The sequence below is a fragment of the Corvus kubaryi genome, unplaced genomic scaffold, assembly GCF_017639235.1.
Source record: "Corvus kubaryi isolate FWS band 111438036 unplaced genomic scaffold, C.kubaryi_AGA036_p1.0 37386, whole genome shotgun sequence".
Taxonomy (NCBI): domain Eukaryota; kingdom Metazoa; phylum Chordata; class Aves; order Passeriformes; family Corvidae; genus Corvus; species Corvus kubaryi.
In genome coordinates, this window is record NW_024581128.1 from 1408893 (window position 1) to 1433783 (window position 24891).

General features: G+C 40.3%; 2 protein-coding genes across 15 annotated transcripts in view; one reads left to right on the forward strand and one right to left on the reverse strand.

The window, feature by feature from the left end:
• LOC121668662 (WD repeat containing planar cell polarity effector) overlaps positions 1–12846 on the reverse strand; it is a 149524-nt gene extending 136678 nt beyond the window's left edge. For 13 of the 14 annotated variants that reach the window (XR_006017504.1, XR_006017505.1, XM_042036625.1 and 10 more), the window contains exons 1-2: positions 12747–12846; positions 10496–10577 (exon numbers count right to left, since the gene is read on the reverse strand). The gene's annotated coding sequence lies outside the window, so the exon portion shown is untranslated. Of the gene's footprint in view, positions 1–10495; positions 10578–10739; positions 10937–12746 lie in introns of those variants that run through there. The other variant, XM_042036618.1, reaches the window with a different exon arrangement.
• Positions 12847–13170: 324 nt separating this feature from the next.
• On the forward strand, positions 13171–24658 carry MDH1 (malate dehydrogenase 1). Its single transcript, XM_042036633.1, has 9 exons — positions 13171–13283; positions 18777–18875; positions 19173–19269; positions 20209–20384; positions 21722–21844; positions 21961–22137; positions 23253–23366; positions 23576–23665; positions 24026–24658. Exons 1-9 carry the CDS (start codon positions 13281–13283, stop codon positions 24149–24151), a joined length of 1005 nt encoding a protein of 334 aa, XP_041892567.1. The 5' UTR covers positions 13171–13280; the 3' UTR covers positions 24152–24658.
• Positions 24659–24891: the final 233 nt, after the last annotated feature.

The following is a 24891-nucleotide window of genomic DNA, read 5'->3' on the forward strand; positions in this document are numbered from 1 at the left end:
CCTCTCCTTGCTGTGCTTTCAGCTTTGGCTTAAGACAGAGAGTAAACCCCTGAGGCTGTGATTCCCTCAGTCACTCAGCTGCACGTCCTATCCAAACCCTTCAGCATTTAGAAAACTATCTCAATGCTCCTCTACCACAGTTTTTGATTCCTCAGGTTCTATTTCATGACCATTAACTTAATTATCCATATAATCTCAAACCATTTGCTTGTCTTTCACTTTTAGTTTCTTAGGATAAAAGGACCTTGCTAACAGGCAAAACTGTAGATGATTAAAATGCTTTAAATAAAACCCCTGCAATTATACTTAGAAAACCCAGATATTTTTACATCACTTAAAAAAGTTATGTTTTTAAAGTAATGAGTGAAATGTCTTTAAAACTGGCAGTATTATGTACATAACCAAAATTTACACTGACAAAGCCTGCAGTAGTTCAGAGGGAAAACATAACAACACATAACATAATAAAGAAACTGGCAATGGTACAATTAGTGTGAACAGTATCAGAATAATCTGCATTAACTCTCAACACAGCATATACAGCTTCACTATGTCTGTATGACCTCTAAACAGGTAACATCATCAAAGATTAACAATCATAGATATGAATGTCCTCCGTATGAATGACTGGTCTTTACACCCTGACGAAGCTTTTCGGCCACAAAGATTAACAAAGAAAAAGGAAGTCTAATTGAACAGAAACTCTCCGGTATAGCCCAAGTTGCACATTTTGTTACAACTTCCAAGGTTACTGACAACTAAATGCATCTCTTGACTGCATCACACCCAGGCTATGTTGTTGAAAGAAAGATGTGTTTTAATTTGTTTGTTTAATAGTTTTTAAAACAGCTTCTGCCAGCAAAGGCCCTCCCAGTTTTGGAGGGGAAAATGCCATTATAGGAATCCTGTAAATGTCACAGAGCATGAGGGAATAGCATACAAGTAACCAAATTTGATAATAAGCTTGGAGTTACCTGATGTAATCACTGCAACATGGAAGCATTTTGAAACTTGCTTTTCTTTCACTTTGACATTAAAGTTTTATTTTAAAACCTTCAAAAAGTGTTCATTCTCATTCAAGCTGTATATATGACTTGTGACCAACAAGTGTGACAAAACATGAAAAAGTTTTTGAAAACCAAGAATGGGCTTAGGTTTAACTGCTGTGGATCCATTTAACATACGGATGAAACCTGTCCTCATGGATTTTTAAATAAAATGGAGTTAGATTTATATCCCTGACATTTAGCATAATGGAATAACAACTATTTATAGTTTCCCTGTCAATTCTGGTAGTAAAACACTGGATGTGGTCACAGAAATTATAAATCTGCATTGTTATCTGGAAAACAAAATGATTATAATAATTTTCTGCTATTACAAGCAGTTGTCTTTAATTACCTCAATATACATTACTTAAGTGTCTGAAAAGACAGGATGTCAGCATGAATAGCATTGGTTTGGCAGCCCCAAATTATGAAGAGCCACTGAAATGGTACATGTTCTCTCTATTCCTTTCCTCAAAACACGAGATCTCACAGAAGCTTGATTACCTCAGTATATAATAAAATTTTAAAACTGAAATAATAAGGAATTAGACAACTTCAAAAAATTTCAAGTGGTGTGCTCGGATCTTCTAATTATTAATCAGTTCACAGTTTGACCCCCTCTTTCTACCAACTCATTTCTCACGAGCCTCCAACTTACACCACAGGTAAATGGCAATGTAATGGAAACAGTGATACTGAGCACACAACTTAGTACTTGACAATTATTCTGCAGATGGACATGCAAGGATGCCTTTACAGCAACAGTCAATCACTGGCAAATAACCTGCTTTCATGAAGCTTAAAAAAAAAATTAGAAGAATGAAAAAAATTTTAAAAAATCGTAGCAGTTACCCATTACCATTATTTCTCTGACTGCATTATAGATCAGCTTTTGCAATTCTATAATTCCATGTATTCCAAAGAAATTTTTATCATTTACAAATTTTGGACTACAATCTCCAGCACAAAGATAATATTTCCTCCTTTTTGTTTTCTTTCATTTAAAACACTTCTGTTTTGGATTTGCATGGCAAGGTTTTGGTAGCAGGGGCTTTCAGGGACGGATGCTGAGGAAGCTCCTGGAAGCTTCCCCCATGTCCAGCAGAGCCAATGCCAGATGGGTCCAGGAGGGATGCACTTCTGGACAAGACTGAGCCTAGCAGCATTGATGGTATTGCCTCAGGAATAACATAGTTATTTCCTCATTATCCTATTCTGAGTTGATTGATAATATATTAAACTGATTTCCCTGAGTCTGTTTTGCCCGTGACAGTAACGGGTGAGTGATCTCTCCCTGTCCTTATCTTGACCCAGGAGCCTTTTGTTGTATTATCTCTCCCCTGTCCCACTAAGCAGGGAAATGAGAGTGGCTTTGGTGGGCACTTGGTGTCCAGCCAGGGTCACCCCACCACAACTTCCTCCAGGATCTCTCACTTATTATGAACACTGTTTAAAAATGCTTTAAATTCTGAGCAATGTGGAGATATCTTCTCTCCAAGGAGAGCTGTGACTGACCATTCCAGTTAGCTGCAACATTTGGCTCTTTCCATTTTCACATATGTAAAAGATACAACTGAATTAACTTACCCCAAGTGGCAGAGCAAAACAAAACAACTAAGTGGCTGCAGCTGGGGGAAGCAGAGTTAAGTATTTTCTGTATTTTACACAAGCCTTTATTTTACATAAGTCTTTTTAGGACTGATACAATATTAGGGTCTGCCTCACTTTTATCTGTGGATTTCTTTTCCCAAAATCTTTGTCTGAGTTGGGTTTGCTCAAATTAAAGTCACAGCTGCTGCTACAATTCTGTGTGATGCTTCCTTTTCATCCACATTCATGTTAAGGGAAGCAGAAATATTTTCGCCATTATCATTATTCCTCTACTTTTAAACAGAAGGCCAACAGCATAATCTTCACACTAATCCATGAAACAGATGACAATTATATATATGTTAGAAAAGATGCAGAATTTTCATTATTTTGTTTCCTTGCCCTATTCAGCAAGTACTGCAGTATTTCCTTCCATGATGATAACATTTCTTTGATCCCAACAAAGAGATTTCTGAAACTTCATTGTTAGAAATACATGTAGAATAACTAACTTACATGGCCTCAATTACAAAATGACATTTGCTGCAGTTCATCCACGATGAGGGAGTTTTAAAATTCACAGCATGCCATCTTCTGAAAATCAAGCAGCAGCACTTCACAGGTATGCCACTCCCCAAGCTTTATGCAAAGTCTGCACTCACATGTCCTTGAATTCAGAGTGACTAATAACCTCAGCAAGGTGTACATTTTAAAAGAACACTCATGCTGAAGTTGTCATTTATTCACTGGCATTATGGGTGGCATATTTTACAGGCTGCTTTTTAAGGAATATTCAACCACCTGCACATCGTGTGTCATTGCACTGGAGTTCAGCCATGCACTGAAGCTGAGTGTGTTGCAGTTTTGGTAATCGTGTTCAGAAAACAAGCATGACAGAGTGGAATTAATTTATTAAGTGATTTACTAAACAGGGACACGACATATTACAAAGGAGAGAGACAGAAAAAGACACTTAAGGGGTTTCCCAATATGACATATAAAAAATTCTACCCAGAAAACAAATCAAAAAACCTCTAAGCAAGGGGAAAAAGTTGATGGAGTTAAGTATCATCACTGACAGATGCCAAAGAAGCTACTCTAGCTAGATCTCTATATAATCTAAATATTTCATTTGCTGTTTAATGAAAACTCATTTAATCAAGTTATTCTGAAATAGTCCCAAGGAGTAAGGTCTGCTTACTACCTGAGTATTTCTTCAAATGAAACTGCCACCAGTGTCACTTGTCACTGTTCCGCAGCTGTCCTGATTTTGTATTTTAACACAAGAATGACACTTTGTTACAAGTTTTCCAGTACAAGTTTTCTCAGACTGAATTCCACAGGAAAAGACCTCTGCCACCAGTTGAAGAGTAACAAAGTTAACAGCACTCCTAAGAGGTAGGGGACTTTGCTAGCAGTGTCCCAGGAGCATTCTGAGCTTTCACATAAATTGTGTCACAAGCTGCACCTCATTCACTGACATCACATCATTATGAATTTTGTCTCAATTTCAATGTATTAATTACATTTACAAAGGAAGTCTTCCAATATCTAAAAAAAAGCCAACTGTATCCTGGGCTGGATAAAAAGAAAGATGGCCAGCAGGTCAAGGGGGAGGACTCCTTTTCTCTACTCTGCTCTAGAGAGACTCCACCTGGAGTGCTGCATCCAGCTCTGAGGCCCCCGGCAAAGAAAGATATGGACCTGTTAGAGACGGGTCTAGAAAAGAGCCACAAAAAAGTTTGGAGGAAAGGAACAACTCCCCTTTTTTAAAAGGCTGGGAGACTAGAGGGGTTTTAGCCTGGAGAGGAGAAGGCTCTGGGGAGACCTTATGGTAGCCTACTCATACTTAAAGGATGGCTTATCAGAAAGGGGGAGAGGGACGTTTTACATGAGGGTCTGAAGTGACAAGACCAAGTTCTTATCTGAAAGAGAGTAGATTTGGATTAGATATAAGGAAGAAATTCCTTACTCTGAGGGGGGTGAGGCACTGAGACAGGCTGCCCAGAGAAGCTGTGGATGCCCCAACCCTGGCAGTGTTCAAGGCCAGGTTGGATGAGGCTTTGAGCAACCAGGTCTAGTGGAAGGCGTTCACAGTGTGTTGGACTTCAAAGGCCCCTTCCAGCCCAAACCATTCTGTGATAAAAGCAACAGCCAACTCACTGCAATTCACTGCATCTGATCAAGTTATTGGAACAAAAACTGGCCAAACAATGGATTGGGAAGCATCTACTTAAATACACAGCTCAGGTGAGAAAGAGCAGAAAGAGCTTTGTACATTAAGCTATATATTTGTGCCTACTTTTCTTTATACTACTATTTAAAGAACAGTCAATACAACTATTAAGACAGAAATACAATTTTTAAAAATTGACAATAAAATTGGAAATAATGCCATGCAATAAGACTGATATTGAAATCCATACAGACCTATTCTTTCACCATGTACTTCTAATGCATTTTACAAGGTTTCCATTACTCAAGCAAGACAGGCTCAATATTTACAAAACCACCTAAGTGTCCTTCAAAAATGCAGACTGTTCTTTACAAGTGCAGTTTTTAAAAGTTTAGTCTTTTCTATCTAAAAATTATGCAAAAAGATGGTGTTACTACAGTGCAGTGGATACTCCTGCCTTCTCAGAGGCCCATTCAAATAGATAATCATCTCTCAGATTTTACACAGTACAAGATAATGTATCGCTCTACTCACTCAGAAGTTCAGGTACAACTGCCTGGGACCAACTACAATGGAAAAAAAGGCACTTCATCAACCTTCAGTTGGTCTCAGCTCCCATGAAAAGGAATGTGGCAATTCAGAGCCCACCAGTGGCCCTCAGCAGGCAACCTGGTGTCCACCAGCACTGCAGTGGAGTCCCAGCTTTCATTACAGACATCAGTGACATTCATTTGGCAAGGACAGAGCCTAGCATCGCAGTTAAACAAATGATACTGTTAATGAAACTTCACTAATTTATGTCCCACACGGCTATGTTGAACAAATAAACGATCTGCATTCTGCTGCTCTTCTGAATTCTTTCTGCAGGTTTCAAGTCCTTAAATCACATTCCCCCCAGTCTAGTTTGTCAGGCAAGTCACAGTAGTCCAATTTCACAGGCAGCTGACCCACCACTGTTAAAAACCTGCCTCTTGTGAAACTCCATGAAGGGATGAAATATCACAATATTCACATTCTCCTGGACATACCTGTCTACGACAGTCAAGTGCAAAGAGAAAAAAAAGCCAGCAGCAGGTGGAAAAGAGCCCTACTATTTCTCTAATGACCACAGATCTTATTTTTCCAACAAAAACGCAGCACTTCTCCTTGCTCTGGCAATAGTGAAATTCTTAGGTGGTAAGAAATACGTTCAACTAGTGATTTTATAAACCTTTTAGATACATTTTTATTCTTTCTCCCAAAGCTTGTAAAGTGAGGATTCACTTCCAAAATAGCTTTGCTATCAAATACAGCATATCTAGGTTATAAAACCCCACAGGTTTATTTAGCATTTTTTTGACATAAGTTCACTAATGGGTCTGCCAAACTACCCAGCCCAGAATTGTGTGTATATATTTTTAAACCTGATTTTGAGTTTGCATATTACATGTTTCTTAAGAGTGTATTAGTTCCTCTGTTTGGTGTTTTATATATTTACAAAGATACTCTAAAGTTTTGTCTCATTAAGAGAAAAATTGCATAGAATGAGAGAAACTTCATCAGTAACTTTGGAATCTTATAACTTGTAAATTAGCAAAGAAAGCACTGAGATAAGTCCTTGGGAATATATTTGAAGTCTTAATGAAAGGGTCAGATTACAAAAAGCCATAGTGGGAGTATTATATGAGGAAGCTTTAAAGTTAGTTGCAATGTATTAAAAAAAAACCATTCAAATAAATTATTTTTCACTGCAGTATACCAAGTTTTTGGAGATAGAATTAAAATTGCGCTTTCATTTTAGACCAAGTGAAGCATAATACTAGGCTATAATACTGCATATACTAGTGAGATCCAAATGCCCACGGTGTTGCAAGAGAACATTTTCCCTCAGGCATTTGAAATTTAATGCTTCTTTAATATTCTCTGTTGGATATTGTTAGAATGGAATTTCAAATATTTCCTGCAATTTGAGTTAAAGATTACTGAATAATGCTGAGCAGCAAAAAATTTTTAAGCGTACATCTAAAGCTGGCATAGTAGCTTAATGTCCTGTTGTTTCTTGCTTTAGCAAAATTAATTTCTTCAGTCTTCAACCATGAATTCACGCACCACCTGGAGATGCAAACCCATAATTTAACTGTGGTGTATTTCTAACTCCCTTGCCTAATATACACTGAGGCCAGACCCTAGATGTCAGGCAGCTATAAAAGGAAAAGGCCATTTCAGAGAAATATTTTATATTCTCCCAAGTCAGACAGCAAGCAACTCGAAAAATAGTATCTGGCCCATTACTGTAAATAAATGGGATTACTGGTCATGAAACAAACGCACACGAGTTATTAAAAGTATATATTCCACTATATAGGCAAGAGTAACACCTTTCCAATAGGACTCAAAACATTCAAAAGGCTTTTATCCAATTAAGGTCCAATATTTTTCATCATACCTGTGTTAGTGCTTTACCATGGCTACTCTTTACAGGTAAGGGTAGATGGCAAATTGAGCAAAAAGGCATAGTTGTATCATTCTAAAAAGAAACTAGAAAAACACTAACTATAATCATGATTCCTGTCGCTTGATTTCTTCATGGAGAAGCCTCCTTCATCCAAAGATGCAGCACCTTTCCATCATTTGTGTCACGATATAAGCAGTCAATTTCCCAATTTTCCATGGCCATGGTTCCCTTCTCATTCATACTGGGAACATGCAGACCCACTCCTTAGCTCTCTCTTCCAGGAAGCCTGCTAACCCCCCTCAGAATGGCTTGGAAAGCTGCTTCAGACATTAGGACTACCCTGAGTTCAAATTAACTAATTCCTCAACACCATCCCAGCCTGACAGGACAATTCTAAAGGACTTCAGGACAGGTCCAAAAGTTTCAAACATTTTCTTAGAGCACGAACCTGAGGACCGTTCTCATGGGTTCCAACACAACCCTTGTCAACACTGAACTAAAAAAAACAACAAAAAAATATGTGCATGCCTGTTTTTGAGAAACAGGAAACTCCAAGTTATGCAGCACTGGTATGGCCAATGGAGTCCACACAGCTCGAATCAGGGGCCTACACTTTTATTCAGAGATGGGGTAGTTTAGCCCTGCAGTGTGCAACTGAATGAATACAGGCATGTGCAGAGTGTACTTGTGTTTATGTGAGCAGAAAGAAGAAATTTTCTTTATCCATTCTTTACTCAAATATCAGCAGACACTGAATATGGTCAGTACTATAAGCATATATGCTACTAAAGCCACCCATAGACTCTTGTTGCTGCCTAAAAATCAGTTTGGATAAGGTTTCCAAAAGCAGGCCAGATACCAAAATGAATCTGTTAAACATGCAGAAAAACCTCCACACAGGAAACAAAGTGTTTAGTTGCCTCTTACACTTATTACTGATAAATTCATGTTTGAAAGTTATGTTTCACATGTGAATAATGCCATTAAGGTAAAAATTTTTCAGTACTTTCCTTCTGTACAGAATTATATTTTATACAATTAACCTCAAAAAACTCAACACCATAAGACATCACTCTCCTTCCCCAGGTATTTCTAGGGGTATTTTCTTTGAAACAGTATTCAATTCTTGGGGAAAAGAAAAGGAGAAAAATTTAGTCTGTATAGTGGCAGTTATTAAGCACTTAGTTCTGTGAAAGTACAGAAACAAATTCACCTGGATGTTGTAAAACAAGCTGAAATATTTTAAGCAAACTATGAGACCATAATTCATAGAAATAAGCCTAACAAGAAAAACTCTTGTAATTATGCAAGAGATTTGGCTTGGAAGAGCATTCATCAGTCATTTTGACATGGAAAGGATGGATAAAGGAAGCAGATGGATTCACCCCTCTGTGCTGAGCCTAGAAAATGGAAAGTCATCGTTATGGTTGCTAACTTCTTGTTCAAAATGTATTACTTGATTATCAGGTTATAATGAACAAATGCAAAAGAAAAGTCCTATGAGAGAAAAAAGCAAACATTTCTTTCCAGTAGGAGCTGTTTCCCCATTTGACTAAATGCTCACCTCATTTAAAAAACTCACGAAGACATCAGCTTAATGTTTACATCTAGTGGGAGGAAGGGGCGGTGGTGTTCAGGTTGGGTTTTTTTTAATGTTGCAACAAATTAACTTTAAGAGTACAAGGTTTGCTTTGGTAGAACTTGCATTGTTACACAGGTCATCTCTTCTTCAGAATATCAGCCTGCCTCTTCTCCTCCACACAGTGACACTAGTGACTAGAAAACCCACACACTGCTGTCACAAAGTCTCTGTTCAACCAAGAGAAATATTTGTGTTAAGGCAGAAGAACCCAGTAATGCTACTTCTCATGCACCAGGAATTCTGTTCTCTGCAATAATTCAGAGATAACTTTGCTGAATTTACAGCCAATATGCCAAAGTCTTTGTGCCGAGTGTGCGTGCCCATTGTGGTTGTTTGGTTTGTGGGTTGGTTTTGTTTGGCTTTGTTTTCAAACAGGGATTCTCTATATCCTGGACCTTGTAACAACTGTGAGAAGAAAACCCTCCAAAAGTGGTGCTCACGTGGTAGATGATGACAGATCTTCCAGGGTCCCTCAGCTTTGGGAGTGCCATTATGAAGCCACTGAGCCACCACCCCCTCTGGTCAGTGATGGAGCCCTGAGCTCTTTTGCTCACCAGACCACCCACCTCAGATCTGACCATGCACCCACACCAGAGGAGGCCTGAACTCTCAGTGTCCGCTGCCAAACCTACAATATCTGCTTGAACTATCAACCTACTTAGGAAAAACAAATAAAAAAGAACTTTCTGTTCACAATTTTTATTAAGATTTGACTCATGAATAGTTCATAAAGATTACTATTACATATTACAAGCAAGCTATGCATCATTTGTGTCTCTTCATAGGCAGCAGACACATGAGTACAGGATGTGTTATTGCATCCTAGCTACCTATTAAAAACATGCTGAAGGTTGCAGAAATCAATTAATGATTAATTACCCAACTTTAATTTAAAAACCAACTAAACCATTAAGAAACAAAGAATAAGCCATCAGAAAAAATTAAACCAGTTACACGGAAAGTAAAATTTCTCCTTTAGAAAGAAAGGTTTCACCACAGCAAAAAGAAAACTGGGATTATAAATGGAATTTATAGATCAGTTTCTTCATGACATGTAATGTCCATGCAGTATTACACGACTGAAGTTTAGAAATGAATGGTGAAAAGTTATGTGTTGGACATCAGCACTAGGAATAAAAAAAAACCCCAACCCCATATTAATTTTCTAAATTACTATTTTAATAGTTCTTGCTCATATCTATATCTTTATCTTTTTTTAATTCTATTATAGATTTCTCACATACTTCACAAATAACTTCTGATCCTCTTAATTCTATTTCAGTATTTTTTTGCAACATTTTACTTTATTTCTGAAAAATCTCTTACTATTATTCCCTTGGACCATAATCCAGAAGAGATTTACAAAACTATTTCAATTCTGGCATTTCTAGGATTGAACCTGGCCATTATATAGTTAATCTTTCTTACATAGTCTTGTGCATTTTAAATGTTAATTATATCACACACTTAACTACAAGAGACATGACTTGGTAACAATTCTAAGTAAATGCAAGTAAATGTAAGTAAAAAACCTGTATTAGACATAGAGAGGATGATAAAAAGAAAACTTCACAAATTATTGAAAATTAAGTGTAAAAACTTACCTAAAAATATTCATCAGTTTCTATAGATGGCAATGAAGTAAAAGAAAATCCCATCCAAAATACAGTAAAAGAACACAGCCAGCTGTTAACAGAGAATAATTCATTTTAAAATATTTAAAAAAAAATTAGGAGATAATTCTGGCAGACTACTCATCAAAACTACTAGTTGCCTTGAAATACAATACTTAATCCCCAGAAAAAGGAGATTAAAACATCTTAATACTTCAGTGTGTTGTTTAATTACCGATTTCCACGTAATTCAGTATCTTTTGAGTGCAAAAATTGCAAAGTGTATTTGAAGAGTTAGCCAAGAGCCCAATTCACATGCACACTAAATTTCCATTACTTCATTCGCACACAATGTTTCTATTTATGCAGCCTTTTGGCTAACAGTGCTACACGAAAGACTCATACTAATGAAACATTGGGAAGCATTAAAGAAAATTTTTTGAAACTACATTTAAATTTTGCTTGGAAAACATTAAAGCTTAACAAGTAGAAACAAAATTTAGGAAGCAAATACTAGAATTGTTAAGTTTTGTGGACTTTAAAAATTACACCACATTCATAAGAGGCAACATTTTACAGTATCTTTAGTTAAATCAGCACAGATGACAGTTCAGTCCATCTCAGACTAATTATACTGGGATTGAAAATACAGTGATAAACATGCTTCTGACAAACAAAAACATTTACACACGGCTTTGAATCACAACAAATCACTTTCAACACAAAGTAACAAGATTTGTTGTTATCTCCGACAGCAAATAATTCAAGGAGCACAAGCTTGGGCAAAAAAGGACCAAGAATAAGAAGAGTCACACCTATAGAAGAAAGTTTGAAAGTTTCAAGTTAAGCTCTTAACTGAAATCCATTAAATCAATACAATCTGCTATGCTGACACAGATAAATCAGTTTACAGCCTGCTAACATTGATTTAGCTGAAAATTGATAAGAAATCAATTTACGCTGAACCAATTATGGTCAGTGGAAATTATCTTATGTGGGTCCATATCAGGTTTTGTGTATATTTAAATCTTAAACAATCTTAAATAGTGTTAATTAAGTCTGTACAACGTCCAGGTGCAGAGAAGGTTAAGGGTCACCAGGGTAAAGCATCTTAGGACACTCTGGAAAACTCTGACTGTGTTAAACAAGCTCCCTCCTCACCAAGCTTCCCTACACCTCACAGCAAGCCAGCCCTCAGCTCTGCTTGCAGCTATTTGGCTTTCAAACTCATCCCCAGAAGGGAACTTGGGTACAGTCTTCATTCATATTAAAAACGTATGGTTATTAACCGATATAACTCGGTATACTCGACATTTTAAACGAACCCAGTGCTACTGTACCTCCTCCACTCTGCCCCTGCAGTTTGCCGTACAGCAGGAGCTGTCAGGTGCTCAAAGACTCGTTCAAGGCACGGGACGCTCTGAGCTGTGGCATGAGCACGACTGACAACAAGACTCACTGAAATGAGAACACTTTGCGTGATAAGCATCAATATTTACATTTTACACCCACTGCCCTCAAGGAGTAACTTCCTTTTTTCTGTCGCGGGACAGAAGAAGAAATTTCCTAAGTACACATGCTGCTTAGATTGTTAAAAAAAAAAAAATACTACTACTCCTAAGGACTAGAGTAAGATTTAAAACTAATCCTGCAGAAAAATACCGGGACAAGTAAGACTTCACTAAAGACTAACCTAATAAGGAATCCTGTCAGGATCTGAGGGAAAAGAAAAATCAGCCGTGCTATCCAAGACATTCTTTTACACCCTAACAACACAGTTTATGAAGCTGTATTTTGCTGATGTATTTATGCCAGTACCAGCCTCCCTGTCGGCCAGACCAAAGGAATTTACTTCACGCAACAATTCGAAATACAAGTAAACGAGCAGCTTTATTTTTGTACAAGAGGTCGCTAGTTCAGCCACACAGTTCTACCAGCGGAATAGCACACGCAACCTCTCAGCTTTCCCTGAAAATAAAAAGAAAAGGACCAAGCAACAGAATGGCAGGATTTCATGAAGTGTGACGCACACCAGGGCAAGGCGCTGGAGCGCCGGGACGCGCCGGCAGCTCCCCACAGGCCGGGGAGGAGGAAAACGCGCGGGAAACGCGAGGGGAACGCTCTGCCCGCCCCGGGCTCGCGGCTGCGGGGGCGGGCGGCTCCGGGATGCCCGGCAGGGCAGGGCAGGGCAGGGCAGGGCAGGGCAGGGCAGGGCAGGGCCCGGCCGCGCACTCGCACCCACCGAGCGCTCCGAGTTCGCGGGGCGGGCGCAGGAGCGGCGCCGCCGCCACCGGGGCCTGTCCCGCGCGTCACCGCAGCAACCGCGCGCGCCACTCCCTGCGCATGCGCCGCCACCGCCCCCCGCCCCCCCCGCATCCTGGCCGCCGAGCGCGCACGCGCGGTCCGAGGAGCCCGAGCTGCCGCAGCCCCCGCCCCCCCCCACAGCGCGCACGCGCAGCGAAGGCATCCGCGCAGCGCCCCCTAACGGCCTAACCCCTCCAGCGCCGCGGGGCTCTTCAATGAATGGGGCGAGCGGGGAGCGGCAACCGCTAATGGCGCGGGGGGGCGTGGCGCGCTGCCCCCGAGCACGCTGGGAGTTGTAGTTCTTTCCGGCAGCAGAGCAGCGCTGGCCGGTGGCAGTCGCGACTACAGCCCCCAGGCGGCCGCGTGCGGCCGCGCGCCCCGCCCTCCCACGGCAGCTCGGCGCAGCGCTGCCACGGCCGCAGTCGCGCCGCAGAGGTGACCTCGAATAGCAGGATCTGCCGCTCCCGCAGACATGGTCGGTACCGCGCCCCGGCCCGCTGCGGTACCCCTGCCCTCGGGTTCCTTCAGGTCGGGGCAGCGGGCTTCGGCAGGCGGAGGTGAACCCGAAAAGGCGTCGCCCTCCCCGTCTGGCCGCGCTGCTCCTGGGAGGGCCCGGGGAGTGGGGGGCAGGGGTGACCTAGAGGTGGTCGTGGCACCCGGAGGAGCCGGGCTTGGCGGCGCCTCAGGGCTCACCGCAGCTCCCGCGGAGGCCTCGCCGCGGTGACCTTCCAGGCGGGGACGTGGGGTCGGTGCCGGCCCGGCGGCGGCTCTGCCTCTCCGCAGGGCCGTGCGGGGGAGGTCGGGATGTGCCCCCGTCGGAACGCGGTGAACCTCCCTATCCTGGGGCTGGCACTCCAGAGGGGTAATCGCGCCTTTTCCCGGCGCCGCGGTTGGCGGCATTGCCTTCGGGAGATGAGGGCTGCCAGCGCCTTCGTTCATGAGGCGTGAAAGGTTTTGGTGCGCTTCTGTGTTAGCTCAAGGGAAAGTGCTTGTGAAATGGCTTTATTGGTTCATCCCTGCTTGCTGTCGGAAATCCAGCTGTTTGTTCAGACTCTCCAGATTGTCAAGGAATCCTTCTAGTTCTGCCGTGAGGTTACACAGGTGAACTGCAGTGCTTTGCTTTTCTGCAGGATGTATACATAGATAGACAAACCTGCACGGAGACCTTGCTTTCCTTTCTAGGCATGAAAATATCTCTGTGTTTTTCTGGACTCAATACCCTGTTATTCAAAACTTCGCTTTTAGTATTTTGCTACAGAAAGGATGCTTGCATGCTCTGAAACGTGGCTTATTTCAGCTGTACCCTAAAAAATACCAAAATCTGTAAACTTTATCCTACTTTTCCACTCTTTCTATTTAAAATATGGATTTATGGGAGTGACAACATGGCAGCAAGTTTTAGTTTGTATTTGAGCTTTCAAAGCACAAAACATTGATGACATTAATAGGCTGGTTTCACAGAGTTATAGCTGCTGGTTATAACTCCTTTTGATGTCCAGACTTTTCAGAATGTCACTGTTTTTATCTTGCCTTTGCTGTTCAAATTATGCATGTGGTGTTGGGCAGAGGCTTTAAATTTCTGAAATAAAATCATCTGTCTATCAATGCAACCACCATTAGCTCGATGAAATGGAAAAAGTTTTTCAGGGGAACCTGTGTCAAGGTCATTTCTTAAGGAAGGAGTACCTTTGGAATTGCTTTGGTCTCTGAACCGCAGCACTGGTGCTGTTCTTCAAGTGCACGGCTGCCTTGCTGATACTTTCTAGTACATTTCCAAACGTGTTTATTGTCACCATATCTCCCTTCTAAAGAAGGGAGAGCAAAGGGAAAGTTTATTAGGCAGACTCTAGACTTTGGAAGAGATAAAAATGTATTTTAATGATTAAATCATTCTTGTAAAACAAGGTGGGATAGCTTAGTTGGCTATAATATTCAGAAATAATGTTAAGCTGATAGTATTTTATAGACAAGTTTATCAGCAATAATTTTTGTAGCGGTCTCTCATATCTGTAATTAGCAATGCAAAGTCTATCACTTGTGCAGTCACGATGTTCCTGTCACAACATTTGATAGGTTGTGAGTTATCTTTTACTTACCTTTGTAACCTCCTGAATCAGTTTTGCAGTGCAGTGCTGTTTGCGGGTATGGCGCTAATATTTTAGGTCTGCTGCTATCAGCTATAATCACAGATATAACTGAGGCACTGAGTTCTTAAACCAAGGTGTGTGCGGAGGGTGTTAAGACCGCGACTTCCTCACTTGATATTGGAGGCTTTGCTTTTATCTGTGATAGTTTAGGAGGGGGAGAAATCCTACATTTGCTGGCTTAGATGAAGAAGGGTACCTGGGGATTGCTGTTTTTTTTTTTTTTTCCTCATCCTTTTTTTTTTCTCATCGTTTCTTTTGCTACTCTTTTATTTTCCTGAAGTGCTTCAATTATACATCGGTTGAATGTGGAGTAGGGAAGGCTTTGGAACAAAATAGTTCAGTTAGTTGTTGCTTAATTTGTCCTCTAGTTCCTGTATACCTGAGAGTGATTAAAGGTCACCCCTGTAGTTGCCACAGCATGAAGGACTTGCAGGAGCCAAGTCACGGGTTAAAGCGCCTGGAGATGAATGTCCAGAACCTACAACTTCTATTGGGGAGCTTCTCATTTCTCTAAAAGTAGCCTCAGACACTCAGTGACACCAATTTTAATATGAGATGTAAGGTTTTATGGTGAGAGTTACCTACATTTTGTAAGAAGCACAACATTTTTGGTTTGTTAATCTAGCTACTGGATTTAAGAGAGAACATGAAAGTTTCTCGGATGCTAAATGCTCACAACTGGTGCAGGGTTAAGAGAGTCTGGGAAATGTACTGAATCCAATGTACTGAAGGTTTGAAGAGGAAAAACAAGTAGGCAGCACTCCTCACTTTATTTTAGCTTATGTTTTTTCCTCCTCCAGCCCCAAATGGGGGACAAGAGGAAGGATGGTGGTAAGCAAACATAATTATGTTGAGAAGGTGGAGCTGAGTCATGATTGAAGGTTTGGGGTTTTTTTTAGAGGCTGTTTGCTAAATTTGTCTCAGTAAAAAAATAATAAGTAGTCCTATCTCTTACCTTTTTATCTTCTACTCCCTCCGTCTCCTGTTGTTATGCTGAATACTCACCATAATGCTAGTAGGTAGGTTGGCATTTTTTGTGTTTAAATCAGACTGACTTATAAAGTTCACAGAATGGAAAAAAAAGTCTCTTTTCCTTTCCCCCTTTTGTGACACTACTTTAGAAGAAAGAGCCTTTAAAATCTTTCTTCTGTTCACTGGAAATTCAGAAATCAATTCACAATTGATTTCAGATCCCCTATAATATAAAGAAAACGCGTTCTCCTGCTACTTGTGTGAGTTCTGGAATAGCTTAGCACGGGATCACTTTTTATATGATGGGGATTTTGCGAGGCCAAGGTTTTGCAGCCCTGTAACTTTCCAGTACTTATTTTACTAAGTAGTGTGGTTAGCTGCCTTTTAAAAGAGTGTTGTTCCATTTATATAAATAAAATGCAGATTCTTCTTAGAAACATGCTGAAAAGTTGGCTTTAAAATTTAATACGCATCTTAATCCATACTGCCCATCATCATTCAGATGTTATGGTACATTTCCCTGCTCAAGAGTAGAGTACCAGAACTAGTTTTGAGATTTAAACCAGCAAGAATTGATTGTCTGCTCTCCTTCCCCCTCATAGTGGAGTTTCGATGAAGTTGGAGGGGTGTGACTCATAGCAGGACAAGTTCAAAAGAAAATAATGCACTTCAACACCGTGTAACGGGCAATCATGTAACGAGATATTTAAAAGATCATTCCTGTAATGAAGGCCAGGTCTAAATCTGCAAGTTCAGTAGTTTAACTTCCTCATGTATGCTCTGGTGTTATGTACTATGTGATAAAATGGGGTAAGTGGCTGCATTTTTTTAAGTATCTAACACTAGCGTGATGAAGCTGTGCTTGGCTGGTCACTTCTGCAGGGAGAATACACTCAGAGTCCCACATGGTTTTCCTATAAATATCAGTGAGAGGAATGCTGGTTGGAAAGGATCTGTAGAGGTCATAGCGTCTGCCCTCTTTCTTGCTCCATGTCTGGAGGTTGTCCAGTGCAGCCTGACAGCAAGACTTTTGCCACTGATAGATCAAGTCATAGGTGTTTTGGTCTGGGTCTCGACAGCTGCCAGGGGTGAAGGTTATGCAGGCTCTCTGGGTACCCTGTTCTGCTGTAGCAGTACCACACAATCCAGAGTTTTTCTCCTGATTTGTAGCTGTTGCAGCCCGTTCTGCCACTGCTGAGAGGTGTTGGGTGCAGTGTTATTTTTGTAACACTCTGTGAAGGTGTAGTGGGCTGCTGTTAGATACCCCCTTATCCTCTACCTTTCCAGTCTATGTCTAGCACCCTCAGCCTCATCTTGCAGACCATGAACTCAGGTTGCCAGAACTGGACTCAGTATTCCATCTGCAACATCACCAGCACTGAGTGCAAGGCCTGTCTTTGCTCTGCAGTTTAGGCTTTTCATAATGTAGCCCAGAATGCAATTAAATCACTTCTTTCTCATTCAGTTATGCCTGGTGTTTTGTCTGTATCTCAAATGATCATCTTTTAATTATCTGAAAAAGCGGGCCTGGCATTCCAGCAGGCTGGTCAGTCTGCTTGTTCCTGTCCTAGCACAATCTGCCCCAGCCCTATTGCCTCTAGAGAAAAAGGGAAATACAAATAACAGGCTTACAAAATACTGGGTTATGAATGTCCTTTAGCGCGTGTTCCATTTTGATAGAATCATGGAACGCTTTGGGTTTGAACAAGCTTTTAAAGGTTAGTGGTCCACCCCCCTGCATTTAGCAGGGACCTCTTCGACAAGACCAGGTTGTTCAGAGCCCTGTCCAACTTGACCTTGAATGTTTCCAGGGGTGGGGCAACCACCACTTAATCTGGATAATCTGTGCCAGTGTTTCACCACCCTCATTGTAAAGTATTTCTTTCTTATCTAAATCTGACCTCTTTTAATTTCAAACTATTGCCCCCTGTCACTTCATAATGGGCCCTCCTAAAAAGTTTGCTCTAATCTTTTTTATAAGTCCCCTTTGAGTACTGAAAAGCCACCATAAGGTCTCCCTGGAACCTTCTCTTCTCCAGACTGAATAAGCCAAACTCTTTCAGCCTTTAATTTTCAATGTTGAATAACCTCTGGATTTCTCCAAGTCCTGATTCTGCTTAACAAAGTGGCGTTTTGCTATGGGGCAAGTAATTTTTCCCTTCTTATTTGCAATATAGTAGCATTTTGGCAGTCTTATCCTAGTCTTTTGGAGTTTTGGGTCAGTTTGACAATAGGCAGTTGTATTACGGATAGTAGTGTCTGTATTTGTTCATAATGTAGCTTTTGTCTGTGGATTAGTTAAATTGCTGCCTAACAGTTTAGTGAGGCAGTAGTTTTAAGTCCACTAGATTCTTTGGTTTCTGGCATTTAATAAGTCTTTGGTTGCAAATAAGCGTTCAAAATACTTAACAGGAACAGCCCTCAAAATTGAAAGAATCTAAAAACCAGTCAAGTGTCACATCTCATAAAATTTCTGTAGTAAATTTCAAGTATGAATGGGTGGGTGTATGCTGTATTGTCTTACATTAACAAGGCAATGTTGTTAAAGGGAATGCAAAGTTTTTCAAATCCATTGTTATTCCTGGCATTTTGCTAGTTTTCCAGGAGCAATTCTTGAGGTTGTTTTTGCAATTCTGGTCTGTTTCTGTAAAAGCAAGCAGAGAAATTGCTGGTGGTTCTAGCAGAATCAGAAATGTGATCCCAGGAGCTGGGGCTGATCCGCCTTTAGGCACATGCTTTCATCCAGGTTAAATAATCATAACGTTATTGCTGCAATAACTTAATTTTTAACAAGTGTGAGGCTGAGGTGTGGAGCTGTGGATGAGGCTGTGTCATTTCCTTGTCTGCAGGGTGAACCTGTCAGAGTGCTGGTGACTGGAGCTGCTGGGCAGATTGCTTACTCCCTCCTCTACAGCATTGCCAAGGGCGATGTCTTCGGCAAAGACCAGGTAACTCTCACACTGAATTGCACGGGAATAAATGACTGTCAGAACTGCAGTGCCTGACACTAGTTTCCTCATAGACACTCAGAATGGTTTACCAATATGCAAGTAATTTCTTCTTTAAGTGGGGAAAATGGGAGTCCTGCTCTGTTACGCCAGTTTTCAATTGGTGGCTGTGCTGAAGTTGTTTGTTTTCTGCAAATGGGTTTTAAATCTTGCACGAGGTAACAGCCAAGTACAAGACAAATTCATTTTCAAAGCAGATTGTGCCCAGCTTGCACTAAACCTTTTCTTTCTTTCTAGCCTCTTATTCTTGTGCTGCTGGACATCACCCCTATGATGACGGTATTGGAAGGTGTGGTGATGGAGCTGCAGGACTGTGCTCTGCCGCTGCTCAGAGGTGGCCAAAACAATTTTTTCTCATACCTACAAGATGCTGCAGTACAATTCTTGCATTTATGAGTCCCTGGCAGGAAGTTAGGCAGAAGAAAATCTTGGATGAACCTTCCTTGGTTTTGTATTTTGTGGAATATAATCAATTTAACTTAGCCTGTAAGCTAGGAAGAATGACATCGTATAGGCTTTTTGAACAGAACTGCCAGTGCAGATACCTGGGTTTATGTCATCTAATCCTGGGGTTTCAGCCTGGACATGAAATTGTCAGATACTTGTGCATATGTGCATTGTATTCTAGCCCAGCTGTGAAATAAATAATATATTATTTATATATATATAATATTTATTGCTAAATTTAAAAAAATAAACTAATTTAGTCTTACAAGTATCTTCTGTATAAGGACACAAAATAAAAAATCACTCCTCAAGCCATGTAAACAAGCTGAGCTCTGATAGTTTAAACAAGCAGAAGAAAGGGAGCAAGTAGGTGTTAGTGTAATTACTGTAACACGTGACAAAAAAAGTATGTAGGTACCAGCTCTTGTACAAATCAAACCTTCTTTGCTTTGAATTGTGAAAGGGGCAGGAAAACTTAAATTGTGTTGGTACTTGCCACTGAAATTTTATTGTAAAAGTGAAGAAAAGCATATGTACTTATATATACATTTTTGGATAGAGGCACATGAAATGTATCTTTTTCATAGATTTCTCCTGTGTTTTCCACTTTGGATAAATATTTGTATGTAAAGCCCATTTACTGGCAAGTAGTTAATCTGTGGAGGTAGGGCCAAATGACTATACTTGGTGGTTTTGGAAGGGGAAGGTGGTGCTATTGTCAGATTAGATTATATACTATTTATAGACAAAAGAATATTCCCGTTAACACTATGCCATGAATATTTATCTTGCTGAGTTATTTTCCCCCTTTCCTTTTTTTTTTTAGAGGTCATTCCAACAGACAAGGAGGAAGTTGCATTCAAAGATCTTGACATAGCAATTCTGGTTGGCTCCATGCCAAGGAGAGAGGGCATGGAGAGGAAGGATTTACTCAAAGCAAATGTGAAAATTTTCAAGTCTCAGGGTGCAGCCTTGGACAAGTATGCCAAAAAGACTGTCAAGGTGAATATAGGAACTGAATTTAAAACATTAATTCTCGTTATGTAGAGATTTGGATGCTTTGTATAAGAATATTGCACAAGCAGGAGCCTATTCAGTGCAGGCTTTCCTTTCCTTATGCCCTGGAAAATAGACCACAGTCAAGGCTAGATAAGAAACAGAATGTTAAATAGGTGGATGATTTAGTCATTAATTTCTATGGTGAAAAAGGTGGGTCTTACATTGTATTGCTGTATTCCACACATACCCTGAACTGCTGAACCTCCAGTTTGAAAAACAACCCCATAAAACTGTATTTAAAAAAAAAAGCAGTCTTTTGGTCATTACCTCTCTTCTCTGGGAGAACTGAATTATCTACATGCAGCTGCCTACTTCATATCCATCTGTGTCCTTTACCATAATGACCCTTAACTTCAGTATCAATATGGAATTACAATTGCACAAAAATCAGCTTTATTTAGGTTGTTTGCATCTTATTCTTTGGAGCATTGGAAGATTTTAATTGTTCTCTCTCAGATTCCTTCAGCACAGTTAATGGGATCATGTGGCTGCTCTCCCACTGCTCTTAATCTCAGACCCAGACTCCGACTGTGCTTTGTAACTGACTTTTTAATGTCTGCTTCCTCTGCTGATGAACTTCCTACTGCTTCTGAAGATATGTTTGCTTCTTTACAGTTGGAATAAAAACTTTCAGTATAACAATTGCAGAGTAGTGGAAAATTTACTGAACTCACTTTCAAAAGGGGAAATACAAAGAGAGGTTTGCAGATCAGCTTGTGTGATTTAGAGTATATGGAGCTTGACATAAGGCATTGGAGGCACAAATGAAGGATGAATAAAAATCAGTTTTGCATAGTAATAAATTGATCTGAGTTGAGGCAGTATTTTACTTCTAACTGCCTATGAACATCAAGATAAGTAACTGTTCTGGCATTCTTAATTATGAAGCAATTATATAAAGCAGTGGCAGCCAGTCCAGAAAGTGTTTAAAAGTGGTTGGTGAAAAGTGTGCACATGTCTGTCTTTCCCTGTATCTGGTAGCATGAGGTTTGAAGCCAGGCTGTAGATCAGTGTACAGTAGATCTCCCTAGAAGTCTGGTTCCCTTTCACATTGGATGTCAAGTTAAAAAAAATACCTACCTGGAAAATATTTTTCTGTGCAGTTACAGAAAATTGGGTGACTATGACTGACGCACTAAGAAAACAATCTTGTTGAAGACAACCAAGAGATTAGAAAACTTTACTTTTATATAGCTTCTTTGAAGGCCAAGCAATGTATTTCACTGGAGGGAGTTGTTTTGCAGCAATACCTACTTCATCTTTCGTTTTTTCATTTTTAGGTTGTGGTTGTTGGGAATCCAGCAAATACTAACTGCCTGATTGCATCAAAGTCAGCCCCATCCATACCAAAGGAAAATTTCAGCTGCTTAACTCGTTTGGATCACAACAGAGCCAAATCTCAGGTAAAAAGGGCCTATTCTGTTATCTCTGCTAAATACAAACAGAGCAATGCTTTCAAAGAAGCCTGTGAATTGAGAAGCTGAAGTCAATGCAATGGACATCTTTAATTTCCAATTAGATTGCTCTGAAACTTGGTGTGACTGCTAATGATGTGAAGAATGTCATCATCTGGGGCAACCACTCCTCCACTCAATATCCAGATGTTAACCATGCGAAGGTAAATGTGAAAGGAAAGGAAGTTGGAGTCTATGAAGCTATAAAAGATGACAGCTGGCTGAAGGGAGACTTTATCCTGGTAAGATACCTCTTTTTTTTTTTTTTAATGGTCATTCTGTCCGTCTGATTTCTCCTAAGCTCACAATGTAACTGATTGACTTAGTGAAGCAGCTCTTTTCTCTCACTAGAATAAGCTATCTTCAGATATCTTGTTGCTATCAGTTATTTGCTGTTGTAAAATTCAAGGCAGGAAAGCCTATGTAAACCCTGCTAGAAAAATCCAGTTGGAATGCTAAAATGATTCAGCAAAGAGCTTTGATCACAGCTCTGGTGAAACTTGCGTGACACAGAAGCACCATTGCCATTTCACTGTGGTGACTTTTTGGGGTAGTTTTGTAGATGAAGTGGGATGATCCATTTGCTGTTTCCCACCCACCAGAAAAGGCCAGCAACTCTTTCCCTGCTCATGCATGTGCACACACACACACACACACACTTTCCAATTCTTAATCTGTGGCGTCATCAGCATCATTTCTTAAAAGGAATCTGAATCTAGCAAATGCCTGCAAATGTCTTAGGGTGGTAATAAATAATAATGTAGGTTAGTAAAACAAAGTAGTGGTATTAATAGATCGAGAGCACAGGCTACCTAAGCGGAATATGGAGGGAAATGGGGTACTAAAGCCCTAGATGAATAAAGCTTTACCAAAACTATTAAAATTAAAAACTATTAATTTGAGTATGGTGAGGTAGATTCAACTCTTCAGGATTTAAATGAATTGTATGCATTAAGTATTGTAGGATTGAGACCACCAAGTGTTTCACATTGGTATTCAGCACAAGACCTTAATTGACTGTGTTGCTCAAGACATCTGTTACTGTTGACATGCACAAAGTCTCCTGGTGGGAAAAGCTTGAGACATCTGGTTGGTATGAGGGAAGTCAGCTAGCTGTAAAGCTAAGGAATGAGCCTCTGAAACATCATGTTACATTCTTGTGTTGGCAAAACTCTTCTAGATTGTATTTCTGAATTGTATGCCATGTTTGTTTAGTGAAAGAGCTGCATCTTCACTGATAAAATTAAATAATTACATACAATGGTCTTTCTTGATGGTATTTACTAACAGCCTGTAGACCAAGCCATGATTTGCTGCTTTACAATTTAGTTATGGTTGGTTTTTTTCTTAATTGCAGACCGTTCAGCAACGTGGAGCAGCTGTTATTAAGGCCAGGAAGCTGTCCAGTGCTATGTCAGCTGCCAAAGCTATCTGTGATCATGTGAGGGACATCTGGTTTGGCACTCCTGCGGTAAGCTGTGGCTCTTGAGTAAGTGCTTGTTTGCCTAATGCTTTGATTGTGTGCCCACCTCGCTGACCTTGAGTGTATGTGTGTTCAGGGGAAAGAATCTTGTCCTCTTCTGAGTAAGTTGTGTCATAGGAGATAAAGGATATTGAAAATGATGAAAATTTTGCTTGCTTCTAGCAATGAAAATGTATCTGTCTCTTTTCTGGTTTCAGGGGGAATTTGTTTCGATGGGAGTCATTTCTGATGGCAATTCTTACGGTGTTCCTGAAGACTTGCTATATTCATTCCCTGTTGTGATCAAGGTAACTAGGCTGAATTTAAATCCATGTATCTTCTGCAAGACCTATTAAACTGTCATGGGAGCTTGTTAACAGCAGTGTGGGACTGCAGTTGCTGGGATGTGAGGGTTTAGCAGTCTTTCACAGAGAGGATTCTTATTAACCAAGTTAAGCTAACTTGAGTGTCAGCTAAGTGCTGGTAGACAAGTAGAATCTGACATGACTAGCTGGTGCTGGTTGCATTCTTTATCTGAAATAAAATTAACTGCTGCCTGATGTGGTTCTTAGGACCATAAGCTTTGTTCTTGTGCCACGAAGTTTCTTTCATGCAGACTGAATGGAGCCTGTTCTTACATGGAGGGCTTTTTATTTGTTTTCACTCAGGACAAGACCTGGAAGTTTGTTGAGGGTCTTCCTATTAATGACTTTTCTCGTGAGAAGATGGATCTTACTGCTAAGGAATTAGCTGAAGAGAAGGAGACTGCTGTGGAATTCCTCTCCAGTGCATGACTAGGTCAGGAGGAAATACAAAATCATTTAAGAGTGGAAGAATCGAAAAGCCGTCTGTAGGTCTGCTACCAAACACTATTACTGTATCCAAGTCAACTGTCAGTGGCCATTGTGCATTTTAAAATTCATATGCTTACTGGTACTGTTGTGCCTCTTGAGTTATTAGCAAAATGTTATTAAAGAAGTAAAACTAGTTTGTTGACCAAACTTTTTGTCTGTTCAATGCTAGTTGCTTTCTGTGTATGGTACAGGATAATTGTTTGCCTCAGCCTTGGCTACCAACGCACAATCTGAGTTTTGATTAGAATTTGGCACTACTGGAATGCGTCCTAGTCCGTGATCACTTCAGCATCCTCTGTCTTAACTGAAAATGAAGTTAGAATGCCAGTAATTCTCCTTGCACCAGTAGTTCAGTGACTCAAGTCTATCACTGGACAGACTTCAAGTATATACACTTCACTCTGGCTATGCTTACAATGTTAAAATATTAAAAGTTGCTTAATCAGATATTGGCTAATAGTAGTCTGTTGCGCTTTATTTGCTTGTTTTAGTTATGTAACTAACACAGTTTGATAGTACAAGATAAAAAAAACCCGAAAGCCTATTTTAGGAAACTGAGGGAAACTAGTTTTAAGAAGCTTTCATGATGACTAGCATTTCCCTTTGCCCGAGTTATTGTCTGTCCTGTTCTAATAGAAGTTTCTGCCTTGTACTAAAGTAAATCTTGGTCTGTCATATCT